At 44.9% G+C, this 12,569-nt stretch overlaps 1 protein-coding gene and 2 long non-coding RNA genes across 3 annotated transcripts in view; all 3 read left to right on the forward strand.

Moving 5' to 3' along the window:
* sorcs3b (sortilin related VPS10 domain containing receptor 3b) overlaps window positions 1-7,532 on the forward strand; it is a 42,324-nt gene extending 34,792 nt beyond the window's left edge. The window contains exons 20-23 of the mRNA XM_042709589.1: window positions 1,046-1,179; window positions 1,452-1,575; window positions 4,890-5,002; window positions 7,512-7,532. Of these exons, the coding sequence (XP_042565523.1) occupies window positions 1,046-1,179; window positions 1,452-1,575; window positions 4,890-5,002; window positions 7,512-7,532 (392 nt within the window). The remainder of the gene's footprint in view (window positions 1-1,045; window positions 1,180-1,451; window positions 1,576-4,889; window positions 5,003-7,511) is intronic.
* A 290-nt stretch (window positions 7,533-7,822) lies between these two features.
* On the forward strand, window positions 7,823-9,808 carry LOC122133416. Its single transcript, XR_006152743.1, has 3 exons — window positions 7,823-7,944; window positions 9,244-9,343; window positions 9,713-9,808. It is a non-coding gene; the product is annotated as an uncharacterized LOC122133416 (long non-coding RNA).
* A 289-nt stretch (window positions 9,809-10,097) lies between these two features.
* Window positions 10,098-12,569, forward strand: part of LOC122133396 — a 2,706-nt gene continuing 234 nt past the window's right edge. The window contains exons 1-2 of the long non-coding RNA XR_006152731.1: window positions 10,098-10,289; window positions 11,147-12,569. The exon at window positions 11,147-12,569 is cut by the window's right edge and continues 234 nt beyond it. This is a non-coding gene — a long non-coding RNA (uncharacterized LOC122133396). The remainder of the gene's footprint in view (window positions 10,290-11,146) is intronic.

The raw sequence follows: 12,569 nt of genomic DNA on the forward strand, positions 1-12,569 counted from the left end.
CAGTCTTTCACATTGCCGTTGGATGACTTTATACTACTCCTAAGGCAAAAATTCAAGCAGCTCGGCTTTGTTTGATGGCTTGTGACCATCCCTCTTCCTCTTGATTACATTCCATAGGTTTTTAATGGGATTCAGGTCTGGGAATTGGGCTTGCCATGACAGGGTCCTGATCTGGTGGTCCTTCATCCACACCTTCACTGACCTGGCTGTGTGGCATCTGGCATGGAGCATTGTCCTGCTGGAAACAAACATTTTTGGGGAACATTGTCAGAGCAAAAGGAAGCAAGTTTTCTTCCAGGACAATGTTGTACTTGGCCTGGCTGAGGTTTGCAAAAGACCATAAGAAGACCATAAGGATTGAACTAAAGAGGACTGGAGGTCATCTTCTAAGGTCATCTTCCCTGATGAGTCCAATTTTCAGCTTTGCCCAACACATGGCCGTCTAATGGTTAGACGGAGACCTGGAGAAGCCTACAAGCCACAGTGTCTTGCACCTACTGTGAAATTTGGTGGATGATCGGTGATGATCTGGGGGTGCTTCAGCAAGGCTGGAATCGGGCAGATTTGTCTTTGTGAAGGACACATAAATCAAGCCAGGTACAAAGTTGTCCTGGAAGAAAACTTGCTTCCTTTTGCTCTGACAATGTTCCCCAACTCTGAGGAGTGGTTTTTCCCAGCAGGACAATGCTCCATGCCACACAGCCAGGTCAGTGAAGGTGTAGATGAAGGACCACCACATCAGGACCCTGTATATACAGTATATGAGCTGTATATATACTGTATATATACATACACACATATACTACATTTGTACATATATGGTACAGATAGCCCGCGGCGCTCTTATCTTTGTTTTTGCTTGTTTAATGCAAGCTAGCGAGAGATGGCAAACTCCACTCAGTGTATGGGTTCACACACACAAATCTCATGCATATACTCTTCTATAACACATATGCTATGACCATACCATACATACTTGTATGTCTATATGAATCGTGTGTGTGTTTTTGTGTGTGTGTGTGTGTGTGTGTGTGTGTATGTCTAGCCCCTGTGGAGCAGGTGATCTTGTCTGCCCCTCGTGTCCTGTTGCTAGGGAAACATACAAATCTCTCTGCCCTAGTGCTGCCTGACATCCCTAAAACTGCCGTCTACTATTGGTGGATAGATAACAGCACAGAGGTAAGTCACACATACATACACACACATACATACACACACACACATACACACCTTAAACTGCTGTCTACTTCTGGTGGATAGAAAACAGCACAGAGGTAACACACACACACACACACACACACACACACACACACACACCACACACACACACACACACACACACACACCCCTAAAACTGCTGTCTAATACAACAGCAAAGAGGTAACTATCTCTCTTTCTCACACATGTGTGTATGTTTATGTGTGTGTGTGTGTGCATGTGTGTGTTTATAGCCTGTGGTGACTCTTGAAGGATGGCTGTTGACCAGTTTCCATCGGGTGGGCGTGGCTCATGTGAGCCTCCAGGTGTCATCAGAGGGCGTGGTCAGACAGGACAGCTCCACTATCATAGTCACAGGTGAGGGTGTGGTCAATGCAATCCGTGTCACAGGTGAGGGTGTAGTCACTGCCGTCAGAGTGACATGTTCTATGCTCTATGGCAGAGGTCTTCAACCGGGGGTCCGCGACCCCCAGGGGGTCCGCGGAGGTACTGCAGGGGGTCCGCCAAATTATTTCATCTGAAGCATTTTTTCCCTCTTCCAAAAATTAAAAACGTCCAAAAGACTACATAAACAGAACATACAAATTGCTTTCTATTCCTTCAAAATAATACATAGGCTACCCATGAGTCTTCACGCGATCATTTGATCATAATGGCAACATATGCACTTTTAGCTACATTTAGCTATCTGGTGCCAAAAGACGTTACCTGCCATAACCATACAAATTGAAATAATTGATCGTTTTGTAATTTCTCGGAACAAAAGCTCCTCGTCAGACAGCACTGATGGCGGTTCAGATGATCTACCTTCAGAGGATGCCAACACCCAAAAGCGCAAACGGGAGAAGACACGTAAATATTCAGAGAATTATCTGAAGTTTGCCTTCACCTACAAAGAGACCGATGGTGAAGAATTAGCAGTGTGCGTGGTTTGCTCTTCCGTGCTATCAAACGAAACTATGAATCCATCAAAGCTGCAACGACACTCAAAGACAACCCATGCTCACTTGAAAGAAAAAAAACATTTAATATTTCCCGTTTAAAATCTTTTGAGGGCCAGCAGACCTTGATGAGACAATCAGCCGAAATCTGCGAGCTAGCTTTAAAAGCCTCTTATCAAGTTGCATTACGTGTCTCTCAGACCAAACAGCCATACATAATTGCGGAAAGTTTAATATTGCCAACAACTAGTGATATGTGCAAAACAATGTTTGGGAAGGATGAGTACGTAAAAAAAACTGAAAAGCATCCCAATGCCCGCCCTATTGATGAATTGCCAGCTGATGTGAGGGCACTACTAGTCGCAAAACTCCCGAAGGCAGATTATTTTGCAGTACCCACCGATGTGTCAAACGACGCTCAGCTTTTAGCTTTTTTGTGATTTGTCGACCAAAATGAGATTCAGTAGGAATTTATATTCTGTAAGCAGCTGCCTGGAGGTAAAAAAAAGTGATCAACATTTTTTTCCGTGAACATGATATACCCTGGCCAAAATGTGTCGCGATGTGCACAGGCAAGAGCCATGTATGACGCACTGCATGCTTCATAGGGAGAATGTTGTTGCCAAAGACATGAATGATGAATTCTCAAACGTCAGATCTCTCACTAGGTATGAGATATTTCATCCATACTTAAGCTTCTCAAGCTACTCAATTCTTTGTCCCTCCCTAATTTAATACAGAGTGATGGCTAACTGTAAGGGAGAAAAAATGTCAATAATAAACAGAATAAATTAAAACGAGTTGTGTGTCACAGATGATTTGTAATTCTGTTCAAACATGTGTAGGGGAGTGTGTGTGTGTGACTGACTGACACTTAGTTCCAAATAAATTATATGAATATCAGGCCCAAATTTGGGGGGGCGGGGGTGGGGGTCCCTGCTCAGTGTCTCTCTCAGCCAAGGGGTCCTTGGGCTGAAAAAGGTTGAAGACCCCTGCTCTATGGGTTATATACATGAGTGACTCCAGTGATATGGATTATATAAAATCACAGGTGACTTTGGGCCATGATCTATGGATTATATACAGACATAGGTGACTGTGAGTCATGTTCTATGTTCTATGGCCGAGGTCAGTAATAGGCGGACCGCGGTCCGTGTCCGGACCCCAGACGCCATCCTATCCGATAAATTACTGAGAATTATTCAATTTTGATTGAGCGTTTCTATTTAAACCGGCACTGGTTTAGCGTCCCAGGAAACCTACAGAACAATTGCATTCGTTGCAAATAATCCCACGTGATACTACTCGGCCAATCAAATCTGTACATAAAGATAAGCATTGTGACTCAAGTCAGTGAGTGAGATAAATACTCAGTCAGTGGAGAGACGAGACGAGATATAGTAGTCGGAGAAATAATTGAGAGAGAAAAGTAATTTCACATGGCGTGCTCTAAAAAGAGAAAAGTAGACAGCGAAAACAGAGCTTTTAATCAAGAATGGACAGACTATTATATGGTCATTCTTCCCACGGGCAGTTCAAAACCAGTATGTCTCATACGTATGTTCCGAGACTCTGGCGATTATTCAAAGCGGCAATGTGAAGCACCACTACGAGACGAAGCACAAATCTTTCGAGCAAACATACCCACTCAAATCCGAACTGAGGGCACAGAAAATAAACGATCTAAGAGCCCAATATGATCGATCCACCAGAATCCTAACACATTCATCACTGCCCAACAACGTGCTAACGAATGTTCCCTTAGAGTTGCTTGGATTTTGGGTCGACATAAAAAAAACATTAACTGCCGGAGGGGTTGTCAAGGAGTGCATGAGTGCAGTAGCTGAAACCTTACTTGAGGGAAAACAAAAAGAAGAGTTTTGTGAAAAAATCAAGCAAATACCTATGTCAGCATCATCAGCCACAAAGAAAACTGAAATACTAAGGGGTAGCACAGCTGGATGAAGTAATTCATAAGGCACCATGTGTAGGCTTAGCTGTAGATGAGTCCACTGATGTGTGTGACAATGCTCAGCTGTTAGTTCATGTAAGGTTCTTCAACAAGGAGAAGAAAGAGTTCTGTGAAGACTTGTTAGGTGTTACACCCCTTCAGACCAGTACAAGAGGAGAGGACATCTACCTGGCCATAAAGGAGATGTTAACAAAGAGGGGAATAGAGCCGAAACAAGTTATTTCAATAACCACAGATGGAGCCCCTGAATTGTACTTTCTTTATTTGATTTGACAGTCAGTTGTTGACTACATACAGACGTTGATACATACTAAGCTACTTTAATATATCTGGCACTGAATCATAACGCAAGTTAGACATTATGATGTTCCAGACCTCTGCTTGAGGACATTTTCTCTAACTGGACCTCTTTGAATTTTAATTGAATACCCCTGTTCTATTGAATGTATACAGACACAGGTAAGAATTCCAGTATAAGGATTTAATATGTGGTCAGGATTCCAGTGTCAGATTGATCCATGCCAAACCAGCTTAGTCTGCTCTAAGCTGCTGATCCTACCTCCTCAACTTGGTTTATATGCGTGTGCGTGTGTGTGTGTGTGTGTGTGTGTGTGTGTGTGTGTGTGTGTGTGTGTGTGTGTGTGTGTGTGTGTGTGTGTGTGTGTGTGTGTGTGTGTGTGTGTGTGTGTGTTTGTGTGTGTGTGTGCGTGTGTGTGTGCGCGCGCGTGTGTGTTTGTGTGTGTGTGTGCGTGCATTAGAGGTGTTTCGCTCCATGCTCCTGACCTTCTCTCCTAATCTGGAGGAGCACAACCCCGCCATCCCAGAGTGGAGGGAGGACCTGTCACGGGTTGTCATGGCAACCATCTCCCAGGTAAATCTGCTTTATCAGATTTGGTCTCTCTCCCTCTCTGTCTCTCTCTCTCCCTCTCTGTTTTTTTCTCTCTCTCTCTCTCTGTCTCTGTCTGTCTGTCTTTCTCTCTCTGTTTACATTTAGTCATTTAGCAGACGCTTTTGTCCAAAGCGACGTACAAGGGAGAGAACAGTCAAGCTAAGAGCAATAAAAAAGCATGGTGTAACAATAAATACTACTTTACATGAGAATTAGAAAAACAACAACCTAGAAAAGAGGAAAAAGAAGTGCAGGAATGTAACTGCTGAAGTGCAAGTTAAGCGCTAGTCAGGTGCCAGTTAGGAGGGGAGGTGCTCTCTGAAGAGTTGGGTCTTCAAAAGCTTCTTGAAGGTAGAGAGGGACGCCCCTGCTCTGGTAGTACTAGGCAGTTCGTTCCACCAACGTGGAACTATAAATGAAAATAGTCTGGATTGCCGTGCTTGCACGGACGGCAGTGCCAAACGACGCTCACTAGACGAGCGCAGCGTCCTGGGTGTAACATTTGCCCTTACAAGAGCATTTAGGTAGGTGGGAGCAGAACCAGTAAGCACTCTGTAGGCAAGCATAAGTGACTTGAACTTAATGCGAGCAGCTACTGGCAGCCAGTGGAGCTCGATGAGTAGCGGGGTGACGTGTGCCCTTTTCGGTTGTTTGAACACCAGACGCGCCGCCGCGTTCTGGATCATCTGTAGTGGTTTCACCACGCAAGCCGGCAGGCCCGTTAGGAGGGCGTTGCAGTAGTCAAGGCGGGAGCTCACCAAGGTTTGCACCAGCAGCTGGGTGGCATACTGGGTTAGGTACGGCCTGATTTTGCGGATGTTGTATAGCGCAAAGCGGCACGACCTGGAGACAGAGGCGATGTGGGCCGTGAAGGTCAGTTGGTCATCAATAATGACCCCGAGGTTTCTTGCTGTTTTGGATGGAGCAAGAGATAAAGAGTCAGTATTGATCTTGATGTTGTGGTGGATGACCTGTTTGGCTGGGAAGACCATCAGTTCCGTTTTGGCCAGGTTCAGCTGAAGGTGGTGATTTTTCATCCATGTGGATATATCAGCGAGACAGTCCGAAATCCGCGTCGAGACCGTGGTGTCCTCAGGAGGGAAAGACAGAAACAGTTGAGTATCATCGGCATAACAGTGGTAGGAAAAACCATGCGAGCGGATGATAGGGCCCAACGAGGTGGTGTAAATGGCAAAGAGAAGTGGTCCCATCACCGAGCCTTGGGGCACCCCAGTGGTGAGGCGGTGAGGTACAGACAGCTGACCTTGCCATGACACGTTAAACGAGCGCCCAGTGAGGTAGGATTCAAACCAGGAGTGCGCATTGCCAGAAATGCCCATACTTGACAGTATGGACAGAAGGATGCGGTGGTTGACTGTATCAAACGCAGCTGATAAGTCAAGCAGGACGAGAGCCGAGGATTGAGCTGCTGCTCTAGCTGTTTTTAAGGCCTCCATTACAGACAACAGGGCTGTTTCGGTGGAGTGACCGCTTTTGAAGCCAGACTGGTTCGGATCGAGGAGATTGTTCTTTGACAGGAACTCGGTGACCTGTTTGGAAGCTGCCCTCTCAATGGTTTTAGATAGGAGCGTGAGAAGTGAGACCGGTCGATAGTTTTCCACCTGAGTGGGATCGAGAGACGGCTTCTTGAGCAGCGGCGTTACCCGAGCCACTTTGAAGAGAGAAGGAAATGTTCCAGAATTAAATGAAGCATTAATCACCTGTGTTATTGCCGGTAAGACGGCAGGCGATATGGCTTGAAGGATGTTGGATGGGATGGGGTCCAGCGGGCATGTAGTTGGACGGCTACCTGTTAGGATTTTGGAGACCTCACTCTCGCTGAGAGGGATGAAAGAAGGAAAAGATGAGCTATTGACGGTTGCGCCCTTAGGGGAGGGGGACAGTTGGTCGAACTGTTGCCCGATGGCTGCCACTTTCTCTGTGAAAAAGGAAGTTTTTGTCTGTCTTTCTCTCTCTATCTCTCTCTCTCTCTCTCTATCTCTCTCTCTCTCTCTCTGACTGTCTGTCTCTATCTCTCTCTGTGTATCTGTCTGTCTCTTTCTTAGTGTCTTTCTGTCTGTCTCTCCTCCCATTGTTTGTCTCTCTCTCTGTCTGTCTGTGTGTTTCTCTCTCCTCCCATTGTTTGTCTCTATCTCTCTCTCTCTGTTTGTCTGTCTGTCTGTCTGTCCTCCCATTGTCTGTCTCGCTCTCTCTCTCTAAAACACATTGTAAACAAAGACATATACTGTATATATATATATATATATATATATATATATAAAGAAAGAAAGAAAAAATGCATAAATAATTATGATAAATGATAAATAATAATGATATTAAAAGGTTAAATAAATAGAGGTTTCTACAACTTGTCCATTTTTTTACATTCTAGGACGTTAATTATCTGTCCATTTTTAATGATGTGTCCTGTCTTATTCAGGGACATGTTAGTTATCTGTCCATTTTTAATGATGTGTCCTCTCTTATTCAGGGACACATTAGCACAAACTGAGCTGCTAGCTCTAATGTCTGTTCCATCATTCATTTCATGATTTTATGAAGGAGATGGAGAGGGCGAGAGGCCTGTGACATAATCTAGGCTAACCCGAGATGGCAAGACCTAAAAATGCAAAGAGAAGTTAAGGTTGATTGTAACCTAGGGTTAACCCATTGTACAAATAAGCAGAACTGGTGCTCAGAATACTGATTACATTCTTTCGGGAAGCTTTACTTACTTTTAAAAAGTCTCACTCTGTGTGTGTATGCAGGTTAACGGCTTGTCGAGCGATTGGCTGCTGGTGTGTGTGTTACCGGGCCCTCCAACAGCTGCTGAAGTCTTCCTACTGCCTCCAGTAGAGACAAATTCATCACACACACACACACACACCTCCCAGCTGAGCAGCATCGATCAGGAGCTGGAGAAAGTAATTCTGTTTCAGACACACAGAGACACACTCTATCGCTGTCTTCTCTCTCACACACATACACACACTCTCACAAACACACACTCTCTCTCTCTCTGACACACATACACACACACTCTCTCACACACACACTTTCTCTCTCTCTGACACACATACACACACACTCTCACACACACACTCTCTCTCTCTCTCTCTCTCTCACACACACACACTCTGTGACGGAGTGCCGTCACTACACATGAGTATGTGCTCTGACTGCCATACCTTCGAGCCAGGCTCTTTGGCGTTGCGGTCAGAGTGCAGGTTTGGCACCCTGTAGACCCCGGGTTCAAGTCCGGGTGGGGTGACTACATACTCTCACATACACACACACACACTCTCTCTCTCTGATATAGACACACAAGTAGCAGCTCTTCCTGTGCAGCAGGTGTTAATGACCAGAAATGTTCTTGCTCTAACTGAACTACTATTACACTTCTAGATGTTGTAGTACTTGGGTCAGGGTCTGTGCATGCTGTAATGATAGTTAATTATTTAGTAGTTAGTGTCTGTGCTTGCTGTAATGACATGGTTAGGGATCATCAGTAGTGCTGTAATGACAGGGTTAGGGATCATCAGTAGTGCTGTAATGACAGGGTTAGGGTTCATCAGTAGTGCTGTAATGACAGGGTTAGGGTTCATCAGTAGTGCTGTAATGACAGGGTTAGGGTTCATCAGTAGTGCTGTAATGACAGGGTTAAGGTTCATCAGTAGTAGTTAGTGTTGTAATGACAGGGTTAGGGATCATCAGTAGTGCTGTAATGACAGGGTTAGGGTTCATCAGTAGTGCTGTAATGACAGGGTTAAGGTTCATCAGTAGTAGTTAGTGTTGTAATGACAGGGTTAGGGATCATCAGTAGTAGTTAGTGCTGTAATGACAGGGTTAGGGTTGATGAGGGTTTATCAGTGTCCTCTCTAGCTACTTTATTCTCCAATACCCTGTGATCGAGGTGTAAGTTCAGTGATGTGTAGGTGACTACCTGTGTGTGTGTGTATGAGTTTTGGTGTCTCTGTGTGTTGGTGTTTTTGTGTGTTTGTTTGTGTGTGAGTGGAGTGTATGTGTTGGTGTCTGTGTTTGTGTGTGTGTGTGTGTGTTGGTGTGCCTGTGCCTGTGTCTGTGTGTATGTGTCTGTTGGTGTTTGTGTGTATGTGTATGTGAATTTTGATGTGTCGGTGTGTGTGTATGTTGGTGTGTGTGTGTGTGTGTGTGTGTGTGTGTGTGTGTGTGTGTGTGTGTGTGTGTGTGTGTTTCTTCCTCAGATGAGTAAGGTGCTTGTGCATGCACTTAACCAGAACTGGGTGGAGTTTCTGCTTAGGCCAGAGGTGAGGATAACAGCCCGACTCACACACCTCGGCCTAGGTAAGTACACACACACACACACACACACTCACATACAGAGACACACCCCTCAGCCTAGGTAATGAACACACACACACACACACTCCCATACAGAGACACACACCTTGGTCTAGGTAAGCACACACACATACACTCACATACAGAGACACACATCTCGGACTAGGTAAGTAAACACACACACGCACTCACACTCACATACAGACCCACACACCTTGGCCTAGGTGAGCACACACACACACTCACACACAGATGTGATTGTGATTGTGTGTAGGGGAATGTAATGTGTGTGTGTGTGTGTGTGTGTGTGTGTGTGTGTGTGTGTGTGTGTGTGTGTGTGTGTGTGTGTGTGTGTGTGTGTGTGTGTGTTAGCTTCTCAGGTGGGGTCTGACCATCTGCCTGGCATCTCTGTTCTGCTGTTGTTCCTTTCTATGGCTGCGGTTGGAGTGGTGACCTTCTTCATGTATAGGTTCAAAAGGCAAGACAACCTCTCAACCACTCACTGGTCACTACTGACCACTACTCAACCACTACTCACCACTAACCACACAATTAAGATACTATTTCTGGATACTATTTCATTTTCCATTGCTGTTGTGTTGTTTTATTGTTATTGTAATGCCCCAGACACCCTCTGATCCCTCCTTTTATCTGCAATTAACTCCACTGGGGGAACGGCGTGTCTAGGGTTGGTGTCTAACTCTAACCCTAGGCTCCTAACTCCCCCATTGCATGGCTGCCGCCCACAGGAACATGCCCTGGATCCAGGTCCAGTCAGATGAGCCCCAGCAGAAAGGATCAGATGTGATGGACACGGGCAGGCAGAGTGTGAGCTCCTCTAGAGTCCAAACAGAGTCTTCCAGTCCCAGGATCAGCTTGAATCATGTGTCCCCCATCAGAGCACTGGAGTGTGGGCTGCAACCATCCACTCACCTCAAAACAGCTCATGGTAAATACAGCCATCTTCAGTAGCAGACACTAGCAGCTAACTCCATTAGCCTGTGTTATCAGCTAACTCCATTAGCCTGTATTATCAGCTAACTCCATAAGCCTGTGTTAGCAGCAACTTTGATTAAAGATGGCAGCTGGCTGCTTTGTCTCTCTCTCCTGTGCTGCTTGTGTGGAAATAGATAAGCTCATGTTCAGCTAGCACAAATGGAAATTGCCAATATATAGCTTCTCAATATATTGGCATTGATTCAGCAAGGCTGCTTAGTTAATGGTGTCTATTAGCCAGCTAACTGTATTGCAAACAGGTTGCTTGAGCATCCGTGTTTGTTTTAGGATTCTGGAAATACTGTATGATGTCCATGCCTGTACTGCGTGTCTGACTGCAGCGCTGTGTGTGTGTCTGTCTGCATGCATGCTGCAGCGCTGTGTGTGTCTTCACACACGCTGCAGCTCCTGTGTGTGTCTGCACACACGCTGCAGCGCTGTGTGTGTCTGAATGCACAATGCAGCTCCTGTTTTGTTCGCTTACAAACATAGTTGTCACAGAGGAATGACGGGGGAGAGAGAGAAGAAGGGGGTGTGTGGTGAACTGATGTAGGCCTAATGCGGTGAATGACTGGTTATATTGTTCTTGTTCTTCAATTGTATAATGACAAGTGAGTAAACGATCATAAAAAGGTGAATAAAGGCTGTTTTGTGAGTAGAAAGGTTTATAAACAGCGTCTACATGCGTTTACCCTCCACTATACCCCTGATTACACCTACAACTAACTTTGTCCACTATTGCAACACTGTTATGCACCTAACCATAACCCTAACCCTAACCCTAGGACTGTATGTTTATGTTGTCCATAGGTGCCGTCACACCTGCTGGTGGCAAGACACACAAACTCCCAAACTGCACCAACGTCTGATTGCTTGAAGTACCCCAGCCCAACCTCCATCCCCTCACCATGGTAACGGCCTGAAGCACCCCAGCCCAACCCCCATCCCCTCACCATGGTAGTACGACCTGAAGCACCCAAAGCCCAACCCCCATCCCCTCACCATAGTAGTACGACCCAACCCCTATCCCCTCACTATAGTAGTACGACCCAACCCCCATCCCCTCACCATAGTAGTACGGCCCAACCTCCATCCCCTCACCATAGTAGTACGACCTGAAGCACCCCAACCCAGCCCAACCCCCATCCCCTCACCATAGACGTACGGCCTGTAATTACTGAGCGATTCAACCTGGCCAGACATTCTCCAGAGCGGGACAACATATGTTGTTATATAACATAACATATATTACATAGCTTACCAAAGCCCTAGTGATTGGATACATTTCTGAGTCGTGAAGACATATCATCATGACATTTAAGGGCAGATTTAGGAAAGTTTTGCACAAACTCAGTTTTACTGGTAAAAAGTGACTGTCAGTACGTTAGCTCCAGTAATAAGACGAAGGGGGGTGGGGGGGTGACTAATATTTTGCTCTTTCGCCTCGTAGTGTTATAGGGTTAGGGTACATTTATAGGTTAGGGTTAGAGTACATTTATAGGTGTATCCCTCTAAAAGCGTGAAATTCTAGGTGGAGATTCAATTCAATTCAATTTTATTTATATAGCGCCAAAACAATACAATTTCAAGATGCTTTAATTGTCTCAAGGCGCTTTGATTTTGGGTGGTTTAACAACTAAATGATATTTATCCAACCTGATAGTAGATCTCGTTATGTTGCAATTTAATTAAATCATGGACTTGTTATGGCTGCATGTTCTATTACTGGTAGAAGACAGTGGTTTGACTGATCCAATAAAAATAAATAACTTATTGCCCATCAAACAATGTCATTCTAAAAGCATCAAAGAGTGTGAATCCCACATCATCAAGTTAAGTTATTTCCAACACTTTTGCAATTTCTTTTCTGCAAGGTGTGGTTTCCTCTTCAGGAACACTACAACTGTAATTCTCTAACGGACAGTCCACAGTTCTTTGTGTTTCCAAATGGTACTTGGTTAGTGCAGGATTGCTAACCTGATCTCCTGCACAAAAACAGTTTCAAATAGCACCAGGCTTGTTCAAGTTAATGAAGTTAATTGAGTTAATCTGCATGAGGTTTGTTGGTAAATATGTTACACAATAAGCCACCCCCAACACATGCATTTGTCATAAATTTGTCAAAATTTGCCTGAGTTTTGCATCTTATTTTTGTCTATTATGTGCATGTATGAACTTTACTGTGCTATCACTAAGACTGTCTGGCCAAGGAGGCAGATGTAGTCTTTTTTTT

This window comes from Clupea harengus, chromosome 13 (genome assembly GCF_900700415.2).
Source record: "Clupea harengus chromosome 13, Ch_v2.0.2, whole genome shotgun sequence".
Classification (NCBI taxonomy): domain Eukaryota; kingdom Metazoa; phylum Chordata; class Actinopteri; order Clupeiformes; family Clupeidae; genus Clupea; species Clupea harengus.